The following is a 17,841-nucleotide window of genomic DNA, read 5'->3' as shown; positions in this document are numbered from 1 at the left end:
AAGGCAAGTCTGCCCCCTCCCAAGGTCACAGGACAGGCTTGAGATGCTCGTTGGCTCCTGAATGAATTACTAAATGTCTGGTCACATGACTTCCACAGCACCTTGTGAAACAAACAAGCGTAAAACATAATGAGTTGCACTCAGACGAGTGGTTACCCAAAACGAAACTTCTACATTCTTAAGGAATTACATTTAACAGTGACGGCTCTGTATAGGCCCTGACCTTACACTGGTTAATGAAAAGCTTTTATTAAGCATAATGAATTCAGTGTATAATGACCTTCCCCTTAGACACTCGGTATGTGTGATTTAATGATTATTTTTCCCAAGCTGTACCCTTGCTTTACTGGGGCTGCTCTTGTGCTTTATATTAGGGCTGTAATGCATTCTTTGCATGTGACGTAATTTGAATCGCACCTGATTGGCTGATGCATGATTGACAGCATTATGGCAGTGTAATGCAACGACGGAGACACCGGTAACCCGATGAGGGCCCTGTTATTCGGTCGTGCCGCTTCGTGTTCACACTCTATTGGGGCGGCGAGGGATGGGGGATCCTGGGAGAGCTGCAGGAGCAGCCGCTGATGGAGTTGTTGTAAGCATAAGAGAGAAGGTGTGACATTATGGCTGCATCAGTAGGAAAGACAGCAAGCCATTATGGAGGGTCGCTTGGCCCTTGGCTCACTACCACCCTCTTCAGGGCCGGGATGGAGGTGCAAGAATGCCTGTGGCAGGGACATAATTCAGGGACTGAATGCTGAGATGTGGGTGGAGCCATTATGAAGGATTCGGCCAAGGAGGGGTGACATCATAGGCCTTCTTCAGCCCAAGCCCTGCCTCATATTTTTGGGTCCATCATTGTCAGTATGACAGGAAACAGCTGCCTTCTGTGTACTTGGAAACTTGTTTCCTGTCTCCCCGCCCCCCGGCTCATCAACACACAAGCTCTCTGGGCACCCCCACACCCCTCCAAATCTGCGACAAGCTGGACTGTCATTTAAAGGGATCCCCAAATCCATCACAGAGGACTCATGATAAGATGATCAGTATTATATTGAATAGTCATGAATGATGATGTTTGTTCACCACGGCAGTTATTTAAAGATCACACCTCCAGGGTTATTGGTTTGAATACCACGTCTGCTTTTTTGGAGGGGGGGGGGTTATGCCATCCCCGTATCATGTGAGTTTCCTGTGGATTCTCTGGATTCCTCTTGCAGCTCAAAGCCATGCAGTTAGGCTGATCGGTGTCTGTATAAGGGCGCTTTTCCGCCACACCAAGTACCATACTTTTGGTACTTTCAGTACTTCCATAAAGTGCCAAAAATATGGTACTTCTTTTATGTCGGTTTTCCACTGGCGTAAAAACTGGTACCGGTGCCAAATGACATCATCAGTGACCGCTCCTGAATGACATCATCACGGACCGCAGTGCGATATTTCTTTAGCTGTATTTAAACATGTTATTATGTTCCTTCACTTTCCTGTAGTCCTGCTTAAGTTTTTTTTTATTTTCAAGTGGCATTGTTCGATGTTTCACGTGTGCCCCATTTCTTCCAAGCGGCTTGCTATTACGGTAAATACTTTTTTATTTCGAGTTGTGCATCCAAATCCCGCTGGATCTGTTCATCTGGCCATATGGCGATTAAAGCCTGTGTTTCCTAGTTTGTCCATCCTTCCATTTTACTTTTTTTATATTTTTATTTTGTTTCTCGCCGTTCGCTGTGTGTTTCCAAAGATGCTGGTTGTAATTCTGTGTTCCAGTGGCAGGCTATTTGCGTAACCAATCGACAGCAAATACGTTTGCCAGTCCCACCCCAAAATACTGAGGTACCAGAGAAGTACCCCAGCTGGTTTAGCACTTTCGGTACTGGAACTTTCGGAAATGGTACCCGACTGGAAGTCAATGGAAAAGCGAAAGTACTGAAAGTACCGTAAGTACCGTACCGAAACAGTTCACGGCGCATTTTCTTTTTGTGGCGTTAACCTACGCAAACACGTTATTCTTTGACTTTTCCTTTAACTTAAGTGAGGCTCCAGTCGCTGCTAACGCTGTGCGCTACAATTCATCCCCTCAATGCAGCATCTCCCTATCGGTGTCATAGAAGGAGCGTCTGTAGTGTTTACGTTATAAAAAATAATACCTTCAGGATATCTAAATACCGGGGTATACCGCAATACCGTCATACCGCCCAGGCCTCAGTGGTGTAATTATTAGCCAGTATGTGGCTGAGGAGCAGCCTTGGGTTTGGGGCACAAAACTGGGGAACACCCTGGATGAGATGCCAGGCCATCGCAGGACAGGGGGACGCCCTGGACGAGATGCCAGCCCATCACAATGCCCATACATGTACTGTGGGCATGTTACAGATGCTGCTTAACCTAACTGCATGTCTTTGGACTGTGGAAACCAGGAGAGACCCTGATAACCTGATGTTAGCTGCTATCCCCCACTTAGGAAAGGCTAGATTACATTCATAATTATTGTGCTGAGTACAGGTACAGAGCCAATGAAGTGCAGTACCCTACACATGGTGCTGTGAGAGTCCCTGGATCTGGGTTCCCCAATCCCCAATGACCAGTCTGTAACACAGTTTGCAGGTTTCCCCGCTCAAACACACCTACTAAACCTGGCAATTTGCTGGTGAGCTGAATAAGGTGTAGCTGCGCAGGGAAATCTGCAAACTGGGGTGTATACTGGCCCCCCAGCACCAGAAGTGGGGAACCCTGATCTACATACTGTTCAGGAGCAGAAGATTTGGGGCTTTGGCCAGAAAATGGCATGTTTAATGGGGAAGGAAGCCCCTTTAACTGGGGTAGAATATGAACATGTCACAGGAGAGGCACAGAAATGTACGTGCTGTTTTGAATGGGATGGAGGGGCTTGGGTATTTAAGTCTGGGAGGGGGGAAACGAGGGGAGGAGTGTGTGGCTCAGTGCTTTAGGACCGTGATCAGGAGGTTGCTGGTTCTCTGTTGGGCCCATGAACAAGGCCTTTAATCTGCAATTTCTCAGTCATGTGTTGCTCTTTATAAAAGCATAAAGCATCTGCTGAATAAATGCAGTATGAAATGAGAGTGGTGGCTTTGCTGTGGTGAGTCTCTGGGGCCGGTATCAGGGCTGCAGGTGACACTGCGTGTAAGGCGAGAGTGTGCGGCCACGTCCCTCCGGAACAGGCTGATTCCGGTTCACCTGACGCTCCGTGACCACCGGAGACATTTGATCTTCCTCCAGCATGCGGAGAGCTGCGGCTCCGTAAGGATATAGGTATGCAGGAATATTTTTATAGACGCTATTGATTGGCGCTCAAAGCGCATTGCAGAGAGCACAAGCAAAACGGGCAGGGAAGATGGAAGAACTCTTCTGTTCTTATACATATTAACATTGGACATATTACAGAATGAAATTTATTATAAGAATAATGATTTATACAATGTTCCCGGACATCAGTTTACATTAGAGTAGCTCCAACATCACGAAAAACATTTGCTATTCTCTTTTAATAATAATCGGTTAGAGCTGCTGTTCTCTGTTGAGAGCAGCTACTCATCAAATAAAAGCTACTTAAGTCTTATACTTGGTATCTGATACTTATCAGAAAGTATAAGGCAGGGGCACGCGCTGGATAAGGATACCAGTCCATCGCAGTGCAAAAGGCAGGGGCACGCGCTGGATATGGGTGCCAGTCCATCGCAGGGCAAAAGGCAGGGGCACGCGCTGGATATGGGTGCCAGTCCATCGCAGGGCAAAAGGCAGGGGCACGCACTGGATAAGGGTGCCAGTCCATCGCAGGGCAAAAGCAGGGGCACGCGCTGGATATGGGTGCCGGTCCATCGCAGTGCAAAAGGCAGGGGCACGCGCTGGATAAGGGTGTCAGTCCATCGCAGGGCAAAAGGCAGGGGCACGCGCTGGATAAGGGTGCCAGTCCATCGCAGTGCAAAAGGCAGGGGCACGCGCTGGATAAGGATGCCAGTCCATCGCAGTGCAAAAGGAAAGGGCACACGCTGGATAAAGGTGCCAGTCCATCGCAGTGCAAAAGGAAAGGGCACGTGCTGGATAAGGGTGCCAGTCCATCGCAGGGCAAAAGGCAGGGGCGCATACTGGATAAGGGTGCCAGTCCATTGCAGTGCAAAAGGCAGGGGCACGCGCTGGATAAGGGTGCCAGTCCATCGCAGTGCAAAAGGAAAGGGCACGGGCTGGATAAGGGTGCCAGTCCATCGCAGTGCAAAAGGAAAGGGCACGGGCTGGATAAGGGTGCCAGTCCATCGCAGTGCAAAAGGAAAGGGCACGGGCTGGATAAGGGTGCCAGTCCATCGCAGTGCAAAAGGAAAGGGCACGGGCTGGATAAGGGTGCCAGTCCATCGCAGTGCAAAAGGAAAGGGCACGGGCTGGATAAGGGTGCCAGTCCATCGCAGTGCAAAAGGAAAGGGCACGGGCTGGATAAGGGTGCCAGTCCATCGCAGTGCAAAAGGAAAGGGCACGCGCTGGATAAGGGTGCCAGTCCATCGCAGGGCAAAAGGCAGGGGCATGCGCTGGATAAGGGTGCCAGTCCATCGCAGGGCAAAAGGCAGGGGCACGCGCTGGATAAGGGTGCCAGTCCATCGCAGGGCAAAAGGCAGGGGCACGCGCTGGATAAGGGTGCCAGTCCATCGCAGGGCAAAAGGCAGGGGCACCCGCTGGATAAGGGTGCCAGTCCATCGCAGGGCAAAAGGCAGGGGCACGCGCTGGATAAGGGTGCCAGTCCATTGCAGTGCAAAAGGCAGGGGCACGCGCTGGATAAGGGTGCCAGTCCATCGCAGGGCAAAAGGCAGGGGCACGCGCTGGATAAGGGTGCCAGTCCATCGCAGGGCAAAAGGCAGGGGCACACGCTGGATAAGGGTGCCAGTCCATCGCAGGGCAAAAGCCTGGGGCACACGCTGGATAAGGGTGCCAGTCCATTGCAGTGCAAAAGGAATGGGCACGCGCTGGATAAGGGTGCCAGTCCATCGCAGTGCAAAAGGTAGGGGCACGGGCTGGATAAGGGTGCCAGTCCATCGCAGTGCAAAAGGAAAGGGCACGCGCTGGATTAGGGTGCCAGTCCATTGCAGGGCAAAAGGCAGGGGCACACGCTGGATAAGGATGCCTGTCCATCGCAGTGCAAAAGGAAAGGGCACGCGCTGGATAAGGGTGCCAGTCCATCGCAGGGCAAAAGCCTGGGGCACGCGCTGGATAAGGGTGCCAGTCCATCGCAGTGCAAAAGGAAAGGGCACGCGCTGGATAAGGGTGCCGGTCCATCGCAGTGCAAAAGGCAGGGGCACGCGCTGGATAAGGGTGCCAGTCCATTGCAGTGCAAAAGGAAAGGGCACGCGCTGGATAAGGGTGCCAGTCCATCGCAGGGCAAAAGGCAGGGGCACGCGCTGGATAAGGGTGCCAGTCCATCGCAGGGCAAAAGGCAAGGACACACGCTGGATAAGGGTGCCAGTCCATTGCACTGCAAAAGGAAAGGGCACGCACTGGATAAGGGTTCCAGTCCCTCGCAGGGCAAAAGGCAGGGGCATGCGCTGGATAAGGGTGCCAGTCCATCGCAGGGCAAAAGCCTGGGGCACACGCTGGATAAGGGTGCCAGTCCATCGCAAGGCAAAAGGCAGGGGCACGCGCTGGATGTGGGTGCCAGTCCATCGCAGTGCAAAAGGAAAGGGCACGCGCTGGATAAGGGTGCCAGTCCATCGCAGTGCAAAAGGAAAGGGCACGGGCTGGATAAGGGTGCCAGTCCATCGCAGTGCAAAAGGAAAGGGCACGCGCTGGATAAGGGTGCCAGTCCATCGCAGTGCAGAAGGAAAGGGCAGGCGCTGGATGTGGGTGCCAGTCTGCAGTGCAAAAGGAAAGGGCACGCGCTGGATAAGGGTGCCAGTCCATCGCAGGGCAAAAGGAAAGGGCACGGGCTGGACAAGGGTGCCAGTCCATCGCAGGGCAAAAGGCAGGGGCACGCGCTGGATAAGGGTGCCAGTCCATCGCAGTGCAAAAGGAAAGGGCACGGGCTGGATAAGGGTGCCAGTCCATCGCAGTGCAAAAAGAAAGGGCACGGGCTGGACAAGGGTGCCAGTCCATCGCAGGGCAAAAGCCAGGGGCACGCGCTGGATAAGGATGCCAGTCCATCGCAGTGCAAAAGGAAAGGGCACGGGCTGGATAAGGGTGCCAGTCCATTGCAGTGCAAAAGGCAGGGGCATGCGCTGGACAAGCGTGCCAGTCCATCGCAGGGCAAAAGGCAGGGGTACGCGCTGGATAAGGATGCCAGTCCATCGCAGTGCAAAAGGAAAGGGCACCCGCTGGATAAGGGTGCCAGTCAATCGCAGTGCAAAAGGATAGGGCACCCGCTGGATAAGGGTGCCAGTCCATCGCAGTGCAAAAGGCAGGGGCATGCACTGGATAAGGGTGCCAGTCTATCGCAGTGCAAAAGGCACGGGCACGCGCTGTATAAGGGTGCCAGTCCATAGCAGGACACACACTTGTATGCACTCACACACCCAATACGACACTTTACGAGGCGATGTAGGGACATCCATTTTCCCTTGAAATTAAGAAGTATGATTTGTTTATTGAGACAGTTACTGTGTGCTGTAATCATTTCAGTAATCTCATAAAATGTCCTACTGAATGAATGCACTACCTATATCCTAGAGTAAAATTTGCAAAATGGTTTGTCCTATGTTCCTCCTTGCAAACTCCCAAGGCAGCGTAAATGTCACCAGTGTGTAACGTACTATGCATTTTTTTTTACCTTCATTAGCTGCTTTCATGGCAGATCAAAGGAGCATGTTTCTTATTGTCTTACTGCCGTATTTTGAATTTCTGCTGGCCAGATCAAGGTATTTCTGATTGTCTGATTTTGTCAGGGGGTGGCATGGTGGTGCAGTGGTTAGCACTGTCGCCTCACACCTCTGGGACCCAGGTTCGAGTCTCTGCCTGGGTCACATGTGTGTGGAGTTTGCATGTTCTCCCCATGTTGTCGTGGGGTTTCCTCCAGGTACTCCGGTTTCCCCCCACAGTCCAAAAACATGCTGAGGCTAATTGGAGTTGCTAAATTGCCCATAGGTGTGCATGTGTGAATGAATGGCGTGTGAGTGTGCCCTGCGATGGGCTGGCCCCCCATCCTAGGTTGTTCCCTGCCTCGTGCCCATTGCTTCCGGGATAGGCTCCGGACCCCCCGCGACCCAGTAGGATAAGCGGTTTGGAAAATGGATGGATGGATGGATGATTTTGTCAGAAGTGCAACTTCAACATAGCAGCCGTTTTCAGTCATTTGTGATCGTGTACTGATACTTGCTTCAGTGCTTTACATGTGCCTTTTGGTTCGATTCCCACCCCTGCCATGTGACTGGGGAGCTTGCATGTCCTTCCTGCATTGTACCTGTCTTCTCCTGGTACTCTTGCAGACAAGCTACTTGCTATCTCTAGATTGGCCTATAGTTCGTGCATGTGTGAGTGTGCCCTGTGATGGACTGGCCTCCCAGCTGGGGCATCCCCAGCCTTATGCCCTGTGCTGCCTGAGATGGGCCCCCTGCGACCCCGATCAGGAAACGCGATAGGAGGATGTATGGTACATAAACGTAGCTGCAGCCCTCTGACTCTTGCTCTGTGTGCTCTGCTGCTCTAAGGCCGACCCCGGCTGACCCTACGATCAGCGGCTGACCTTACGATCAGCGGATGACCCTACGATCAGCGGGTGACCCTTGTGGCAGTGAAACAGCGTCCCCCACGGTGCAGCTGAGAGGCTTTCTGGTGTCTCCTGCAGTGGGTCATTAACCTGCATCGTGCAGGGTGGTGGGTCCTGGGTGGCTGTTGCTGGGCTTAGCTGTGGTCTGTCAGGCAATCAAAAAAAGGGTCCCAGTGTTGCCATGGTAATTGTGCAGGCATTTCATTCCCTTCAGAGATCTGATGGCTTTATAAAGTTACTCTTAATAAAGTTACTCTGATTTTGTGCAGTTGGTGACACTCTGCAGCCTGGTTTCAGGATCCCGGGTTTAATTATATTAGTTCTGCTGCGAATTAAATGGCGCGACTGCATCATTGACAGGCTGTGCGGAGCATGCAGCATCCGGGGGCAGGCAGATTGGGGAAAGCCCCGCGGTGTTTAAGCGGGGGCTGATCGCTACTTCACACAGTGAAGGAAAATGCGGCAGTTTGGACTCCAAGTCCTGACAAGCAAGAAATCTACTTGTCAGGCATTACATGTGCAGTACGCCTGTGAATCCTTGTAGTCAAATTCATAATGAAATCCTGTTTCTTTTATGTTGCCGTGACCATATTTTTGGTCCCAACGAGGGGAAAATTTAATATAAATCTGTGACTGCAATCAAAAAAGTAAAAATGCCAAAACTCTCATATTTTGTTTAGTTACTTATGGTTAAGGTTAAGGCTGGGTGGGGGATAGGGTTGTCATTCTTGGGATTAGGGTTATGCCCATAGAAATGAATGGTTGGTCCCCACAAAGACTGTGTGTGTTCTGTATAATGTATTGTCAGGCTGCAGTCCTCACAAGCTCCTGTCAGATCCACAGCCAGCCGGTCTGGTCCAAATGCTCATCATTTTGATTGAAGCAGTCAATCTAGCCTTTCCGTTCGGGGGCTTAATGCCCTTGAGAGGAAGCACGCTGGTCACCGCTGCCGCTGGGAGCCCCGCAGCGCCACGCTGGCCCTCGGCTGCTTACAGCATTAGGAAGAAAGGTCTGACGCAAAAGTTAACAGTTTTTAGCGTTAATATCCCCATGAGCTCAGGTGGCGTGTCTTGCCCTGACCTAGCAGCGTAATCCAGAGTCCACATTTTTGTGCTGCGTCTGACCCTTGTTCAGCTCCGGCTGCTAACAGGCTGTGAAGGGGCCTTCAAGGACCCGTACTCACGCGGTCAATGCTGATTGGCTGGCCAATTAAGCTTAAGGGGCAGCATTAGCACGCTGGCGGCGAGCTTGCGGACTAAGGCGTTCCAGCGTAAGTGGAGGGAGAAATTGGCCATGTTCTCCAGAAATGGGCCCCTGCAGCTGTCGCATCTGGCAGCACAGTAAAACGCATGATCTCACTCAGAACTAATCCGTTCGGAAATCGGCAGGATTCCTGCGACTCTCCCACCCCACCCTCACCAGCAGACACGGCAGTGACTTTCCCTTCACCGATGGTTTTCATATCTGTATCCTCTGGAATTTAACTCGGGTAAAACATCACGTGTACATGTTTTATTTCAAAGGCAGACATTTAAGGGGCATCCTGTCCAGCATGTACCCCAGTCTTGTGCCTTGTCCTGCCTTATAACAACACAGCATGCTGCTGTCTGGGCCAGGAGTGTTTGAAAGGCCTTTCTGAGAAGCAGAAGCAACACTGAAAAGATCAGAGGGAGAAGCTAGTGCTTGCAGACAGAACTCTCAGGGTATTTAGCGCTCCTGACTTCCTGCGTTGGAATATGTTTGTTTTCCAGTTGCCTAGAAATGCGTGCCTGATTTCCCATAATCAGAGGGAGATTTCAAGGCCTTTCACCACAGGAAAATGCTCTTGGGTTTTTTAAAGGCACTCATGTAGCCTGAAAGATGTAGATCTTGACTGAGATATAGGCCTCCGGAAAATTCTCCGTCTGATAGTGCTTACAGATAACATGGAACAAACACGTTATTGACTGTTCACAGTGACAGAGTTTGTTACTGTTTGTGTTCTGGGCTGTGCTACATAGACATTTCATGACCATAACTATGTTTTGCTTGGTCAATGTATGAGTGTTTCATGAACTAAATTAGCTGAATCTGTCACTGAGGTCTAAATGTAAAAAATCTAAAACTATTGCTTTTATCGTTGCATCTATTCTTGTTCTTACTGTTATTATTATTATTATTATTATTATTACATAATAGTAGCAGCAATAATACAGAAAATATCCTTGTATTGGTTCCTTTAAAGCTCTGGTAAGAAAAGCTGAAACTCTGTCAGCCTGTCCGGCTAAGTCCGTTACCCCAGTTTGTACTGTTAGCGGTCCCTTTTTGTGCTGTAACTCAGTGTTTCCCAATCTAGTCCTTGGGAACCCGCAGATGGACCAAATTTTTGCTCCCTCCTGGCTCCCTGCCAGACAGCCCACATTTTTGCTCCCTCCTGGCTCCCTGCCAGACAGCCCACATTTTTGCTCCTCAAAACTGGCTCCTGGCCAATTTTCCTGGATGTTCACAGATCAGTTGTGAGGATGAGATGTGAGATAATAACTGTCCACAAGCTGATGCTTCTGTACATTTCAGTGCAGCCTTTCTTATACTTGCAGTCTGACCTGCAATCAGTCACATTTTAAGTCTGGGAGGGCCTTTGTTGCTGTTTATTCTTCTCTGCACTGAGATCATGTAACTATGATGTTTGAACCATGTAAAAAGAAATCACTGCACAATTTGCAGTTATTCCTGTGTGCAGCTGAGCTGAATTCTACATGTTGTGTTTTGTCACAATTTCCAGCCTTAGCATAGATCAAAATTATACAGAAAGCTCTGTGTAAGAGGCAGAGTGGTAGATCTGAGGCTTGCGATCTATGCCAGCAATTGGAAAGCTGCTGGTTCTAATCCTGCGAATGGCAGGAGAGATCCTGCTCTGTTGGGCCCTTGAGCAAGGCCCTTATCCTGCAGATGCTTCATCCTGGGTATGATGTTAATCTGCATCCTGCCCTGTAAGCAGGTCCTCCAACTTTCAGGGACAATTTGGGGGTTGGTGGCAGGATTGGCACTAAAACTAGTGGGGAAAAAAACTTTGCACTGTTCAATTTTTGCTGAGGCATCACCTGCCGTGTGGCTGCACTCTGGGTCTCATCCCTGAGCTGGTTTTTCATGTGGTGGGTGTGGCAACACACTGTATCAGTGTGCACTCCTTACCTCTAAGCACCAAGACTGTGAGTGCTTGTCTATCCTGGGTTTGACTCTGCCTACTGACATGCTACTTACTACCAAGTTTCCACCACGAGTACTATCTTCTAAGAGAATCCTGAAATTACAGTACAGTATATTGTACATTGTTTAGCATCATGAAGAAAACCTGATAACACTTTGCTTAAAGCAGACACATTCATAAAGAATTTTTAACATGGCTATAACTTTATAAAAGGCATTATAAGACATTATAGCCATATGTGTTATGCATTATGAATGCTTAATGGAGGTCTCATCTATAATGCACTATACATACCTTCATAGTGCATTATAATAATATAAGAATGAACTATGCTTTGTATTGAAGGTATCTATAATCCATTATACATGACAATTTTAAGTATTAAATGTTACCAAAAATTGAATCAAATTAAAAACAATATATATTTGAACTAAAAATGGGTCATTTAGTTTTTGTTATACATTTCTAACAGGCTTGAACTTGCACAGTAGCTGTTTCTGACCCAAACGTGCTTTGATGGTAGACGGTGTGACCCACTCCCTGAGCTCCTGGCGCTGAATACCTGAGACAGAAATGCACATTCTAGCTTTAGTTCTTTTACTGACTTCACAGTAAAAAATTTGTGAAGCTTGTAGCCTTTGGTGCTTCATGCAGTAATCGGGTCCCTGTGTGAACTAGGAAAAATCAAACCATAGATTGAGGAACTGATATAGGCATGCTCCTGTCTATAAACACAGTCTTCCATAATCACCTTTTTCCATGACTTGGTCATTATGCCTGGGGTCTATCCTGGGAAGTACAGGGGCACCCTGGGGTCATATCGGTCTATCACAGGGCACACACTATCACACGATGGGCAATTCGGTGATGCAGATTTACCTACAGTAACTGCGCTAATGCTGGTTTTACACCGAACAACTTTTCAGGCGATTTCACTGTCGCTGAGAAATCTCCGATGTTGGAATGAAATCGTGCTTCCGCTAGAGTTGTGGCGCGCTCCCATCATCTCGATCGTTTGCTGTAAGGTGGTCAGGATAGCTGGCTTAAGTCTTTTTTTCTTCTTGACTGATCATCCGAGACTTGTCAAAGTCTTCTGGTGTATGTTTAGCATTAACTGGAAAATCAGCAGGAAGTCCATTCAGAAACTGGATAAAAACAACATGCAAACTTCTCCTTTTGGGGGGGCCTGTGATGTGAAGGTCGTCAGTTCAAATCCCATGGTCAGCAGAATAGTCACATCGCCGTGGGGTGCTTGAGTAAGACCCTTATCAATAAAGAATGTCAGTCTTACATGTATTTATGCCTCATATTTGAGCAAGATGGGAATGCAAGAAAAGGCATTCCATGTACCTGTACTGGTGCGGATGGCAAATAGAACGTCATTTCACAGACCTGAACTCCCAACCCTAATGATCTAAAGTTGCAATATTAACTGCTGTATATCTTAGGCTCTATGCAAGCCTTACCTGCTATGTTTAGTCCCTGGTCAGTACAGGGTGTAAGACTGGGCTTCTCTCCCAGAGTGAGCCTGCTGCCCCTCACTCCCGTGAGCCTGCAGCTCACCTGCATGTCTTCTCTTCCAGCACACATCCGTGGACGGCTACCACGAGCCTCCCGGTCCACCGTCCAAGTCCAGCAGCCGGCAGAGTCTGCCCCGCTGCCGCAACTCCATCACTTTCGCGACGGATGAGCAGCCGCATGTAGGCGCCTACCGGCTACTCAAGACCATCGGCAAGGGCAACTTCGCCAAGGTCAAGTTGGCGCGCCACGTACTGACCGGCCGCGAGGTGAGCGCCTCTTGTGTAGCTCATCAGTTATTTGCTGTTCAGGGAAACGTTGCAGGAAATTAAGTATTTTCTGACTTAGAAAGTATTTCTGCAGCATTCTTTTGCTGGCGGTAAAAACACGTGGTCAGAGTTAAGATGGGAGTCATTTTTCACACCCCTCACCTGAATCACGTGTCCGATACAGTGACCTCATTCTGGACCAGATCACAAGCTGAACCTGGACACAGTATTTCACTGATTATTACTAATTATTTTCTGTGGAGACCAAATCCAAACTTCACGGGGTCATTTTAATGATTATCTTCATGTTCCATAGCCATACAATAGAAGACTTGTTAGATTTCTTTTTTTTTTTTTTTAAAAGATGTACGGTTTTTAATCAGTTATTTTTCAAGAGAAGCTTATTTTTATGTTGGTATTCAAGCAGCAGTTATTTTAGTAATTATTCATGGAACTTGAACATAAAACTTTATCTTTTTTTTAATATAATTTTATTGATCCTGTGGGCCAGCAAAAGTAACTATTGCATGCCAGATATGGTCTGATCTAGTGAAACAAAATCATTTCTTAAATAATGAAGTTAAATCTTAGTGGTTCTCAGTGTTTTTAATTTAAGTTGTGTGTAAACATACCACATAAACATACATTAACAAACATAAGGAAGTCATGTTGATCAGGAAGATCCTCCTTTGAAGTTAAGGTCAGAATCTATACAAAATGCAGTTATTTAAGTGCTGTCCAGTAAATTCAAATTCAAATTCAAATTAATTCACAAACCCAGTAATTCACAAACCCTTGGTAAAATGACGGAGAACAAGATGCACCCACATGACAGCTAGCTGGACAGAAGACTCACTCTATTCTGCTACATACAGTCCATCCTTGACTGGAACCTCCATCTCGGATGCTCAGGGCATGACCATTCTGACCACTGTCTAAATATTAGCTGTAGTTTATCTCATTGCTTTAGCCAAAAACATACTATTTTTACAGCTAGAAATTGTGCTGAAGCAATTCTGGTTGTTGATTGGTTACCAGCTGCCATGACTAACCTCCTTCAGCTGGGAAATTATCTTCATTCAACATTTCCATGTTGTTCCAGGTGGCGGTAAAAATAATAGATAAAACGCAACTCAACCCCACTAGTCTACAAAAGGTAAGAACATAGGCTGTTCCTGCTCTTGTTTTCTCAATGTTGGTGCTCTGAGTTCTGCTTTTTTCCTAATGTGTGCTCTGGGTTTAGTGAAAAACCTGCTGGAACATCAGTCAGGGTTTTGCTTTTATCATTGCAATGATGAGTGAGTGGACAGTATTTACAGTTGTACAGTCAGTCTGTGACAGAGAGATGTTTAACGCCTTTTCTGGTAGTTACAGTGAAAAGCTTGACCCAAGGTGAGTCAGGTAACAGGAACCTGCTGACTGTAGAGGGATTGCCACCTCAACATCTCCAGAGAACACTGGTTTAGATGTCTAACAAGGCTTCTGAATGGCACTTAATGAAACGACTGATTTTACTTACTGAAATTGGCTCCAAATAATTTTGGTCCTGACTAGACAGTCATAGTCAGTAAGATTTCATCTTCAGTCTTTGTTGAAATCATGAATAAATGGTAAAAAAATGAATGACTCTAAAAACGAACATAGCCATGATGAGGACGAACATTTCGGAAACGGCGGCCCTGCCGGAATTTTCTTTTGCACACCTTATGGAAGACTGTCATGTAGCTATCAATTATGTATCAATGTAATCAATTTTTTACATTTGGACTTAGAGTTATCACTGAATAACATTACCTTTCTGCTCAGGCAGCTCCTAGCTTTGTTTATACCTCTTAACATGCCATTATTAACTAGCTAATCTCTGTATAAATGTTATAGTCATACAATATTAATTAATATTATTCAATGAAGATACAAACGTAACTTTATGTACATTAATGCTATAACTGCCATTAAGCTAATGGAATCTCATAAGTAGCTATATAGCGTTTGGTGTTAACCGAATATACTTAATCTTTCTTATGCTTGGCTATTATTTACATGCCTGTACAAAATGTGTTCTTTTTTGACACTTTTCATCTTTAAACCTGCCAAATACTGAACAGATCCTGCTGGAGGTCTTGGAGATGAGAGTTTGTCTGGCCACTGAAATCAATAACGCTCAAACAGCACAATACATCTGATTGCATTGCCCAAGACGACTGTCCCAGATCAACCAGTCTAGATAATTCAGATTTTTTCTGGCATTAATTTTCTTTCAGTTGAGTATTCCAACTGTGACCGTCGGCACTTCCAGTTCTGCTGGCCAGGTTTGGGGGGTGGTGTATGTCAGCCATGTTACTTCACACCTCCAGAGTTGAGACTTGAATGTTTCAATCTCAGCCTTATGTTCTCCCTACATCATGCAAGTTTCTTCCTTCAATCCAAAGACATGTAGTTCAGCTAAATGTTGCCTAGATTTCCCATTGTGTGTGTGGCCTGAAGTGGCTGGGGATCCCATCCATACGATCTATATGCTGCCTGCTCCTCGTCACTGTGACCCAGCTAAGCAGATAGAAAATGGATGGAATACAGGGGTGGATCCCTGTCCAAAAAGTAAACATCCAGACCAAGATTTTGTTTCAACCAACCAGTTGAGTACTCTGTGACTATGAATCTTTATACTCAACTGGTTGGTTGAGACAAAACCTGGATTTTTACTTTCTTGACCTGAACTATCCACCCCTGATGTAAAACTACGGTATGTGTAGAGACTGCAATCGTTCAAAGTCTAGAACTGTGTGTCGTGGGCTATTTGATCATTTGTTCCATAAAGGAGGTGGAAATTATACTCAGAGTCCAGCTCCAGAACTTGAATGGTTGAATGGCATGAAGGTTCATGGAGGTATGAAGGAAGCCATTTGAATTAATCTCTGTGTTCATGAAATTACTCATGGATTTATGTAGCAGTGTGCATAGCGGCATTATCACCTTAGCACCATGAAGGAATCATGTTTGTACCTTAAGGTGCAGCTGGTCCTGTAAAACAGCCTGTCATTCCTTGGTGGATTGACGGCCATGCAGTTAATTCATCAGACCTGCAGACTCCCACAAGATGGCTGCCCATAACATCATATATTATATTTAACAGCTGGCAGCAGACCTTGTGGGCTGATGACATAAGGCACCCTTTAGCTTCCATCAGACATAACCAGTCCAGATGTAGGATGAAAGGTGACTCTTCAGGTTTTCTGCTCCTTATACCAGGTATTTTTCTGCATTGGCTTGGCCAGGGATCAGAGGTGGACCAGAGAAGTTCTGATTCGGTTTTGTGGTGTTTTGCAGCATGTAGGGTCTCTCTTTAAACTTTGGCATTTGACCATCATTTCTTTTTGCAATCTTACCCCATTTGCCATGTGCTGTCATGAGTCTGACACCTGACATGATGCTAAAGGTTTTATGAGTGATTCCATGACACTTTATATGACACTGCAGGTTTTGTGACTGATTCCATGACATGTTACATGAGGCTGCATGTTTTGTGACTGATCCCTTGACACTTTGCATGAGGCTGCATGTTTTGTGACTGATCCCTTGACACTTTGCATGAGGCTGCATGTTTTGTGACTGATCCCTTGACACTTTACATGATGCTGCAGGTTTCGTGACTGATCCCTTGACACTTTGCATGAGGTTGCAGGTTTTGTGACTGATCCCTTCACTCTTTACATGATGCTGCAGGTTTTGTGACTGATCCCTTGACACTTTACATGATGCTGTAGGTTATGTGACTGATCCCTTGACACTTTATATGATGCTGCAGGTTTTGTGACTGATCCCTTGACACTTTACATGATGCTGCAGGTTTTGTGACTGATCCCTTGACACTTTATATGACGCTGCAGGTTTTGTGACTGTTCCCTTGACACTTTACATGATGCTGCAGGTTTTGTGACGGATCCCTTGACACTTTATATGATGCTGCAGGTTTTGTGACTGATCCCTTGACACTTTACATGATGCTGCAGGTTTTGTGACTGATCCCTTGACACTTTATATGATGCTGCAGGTTTTGTGACTGATCCCTTGACTCTTTACATGATATTGCAGGTCTTGTGATTGATGCACCTGGAGTTCGCGCCATAACTCTTTAGTCTCCCCAGGCCTCTGTTAGCTGCTGCCTCCTGCTGCTTTGCAAACTAAAAGTGCTAGTCATCAGATCTTTTTACAGCTGACTCATTCCATTCACTGGCATTTAGCCTTGCCAAGCTTTTTAATTTCATTTAATTTGTGCTTTTAAGATTTCAAAGTTAGTCCTTTTTCCTGCGTTGTGTTATTTTGTCCAACCCCTGTGTATAACATATTTTGTATAATGTATTTATTTTTATGGAAATTAGAGATGCACCATTATGATTTCTTATCGAAGTGGTTGGAGAGAGTGTCGCCCTTCGGAGGGAAGCTCAGGTGACCGATGGTGTCGGGGATAGCTCCAGTCAGCGGTGCCATGTGCCTGCTACTTTGCCTTAGGGTTTCTCAGCCCACTGTAGCGCAGACCACAGTCCTGACCCTTATACTGACAGCTCACCATGTTTGTTAGCTTTTCATCTCTAGCCCACTCAATAACACAATAATTTATGTAGAATAATATGCAACAACAAAACACCTACATCTTCTCACCTTTTGTTGTAGTTGCAGGGGTTTGAAAAACTGAGACTTTCTTTTATCCAGTACTGTAGCAAATGATTACATTTTACCATCATATAGTACTTGTATCACATGACATTTAAACTACTTTCAAAGAACCCGTCCACAAAATACATAATAGTTCATGTTAAAATGAGCATTTTTTATCTCTTCTGACCGTTCAGTGTTAAACATCATGCTGCTTCTGTCTGGGGTCGTACTGGTTATGTACGACTCGGGTCATCTTGTTAAAAATGTAAAGCTGAGTTCTCAGAAAATCCTACACTGCAGACTTCAGACTCCCCGCTCTGTGCCGCTAATTATGCTCATAATCTGACGGATGCTTTTAGCTGCAGCCTGAGCTCTTTTGCTCCGCCCCGTTCAGCAGCTTGGTAGCTTGTGACAGATACAGATCAGGAAAGCAGGCAGCCCCCTGTGTGGGTGAGGCTCAGCCAGCCACCTGGGATTAGACTGCAGAGCATAAAGCCAGCCTTTCCAGCTGATTATCCCTC

General features: G+C 47.0%; 1 protein-coding gene across 1 annotated transcript in view; it reads left to right on the top strand.

Moving 5' to 3' along the window:
• The window catches only part of mark1 (MAP/microtubule affinity-regulating kinase 1), an 80,585-nt gene that overhangs the window by 10,083 nt on the left and 52,661 nt on the right, over positions 1–17,841 (top strand). Inside the window, 2 exon segments of the mRNA XM_048987387.1 lie at positions 12,464–12,667; positions 13,770–13,823. Coding sequence (XP_048843344.1) covers positions 12,464–12,667; positions 13,770–13,823 — 258 coding nt within the window.

This window comes from Brienomyrus brachyistius, chromosome 20, assembly GCF_023856365.1.
Source record: "Brienomyrus brachyistius isolate T26 chromosome 20, BBRACH_0.4, whole genome shotgun sequence".
Lineage (NCBI taxonomy): Eukaryota > Metazoa > Chordata > Actinopteri > Osteoglossiformes > Mormyridae > Brienomyrus > Brienomyrus brachyistius.
Note: the sequence above shows the minus strand (reverse complement) of the source record. Positions and strands in the feature narration are given on the sequence as shown.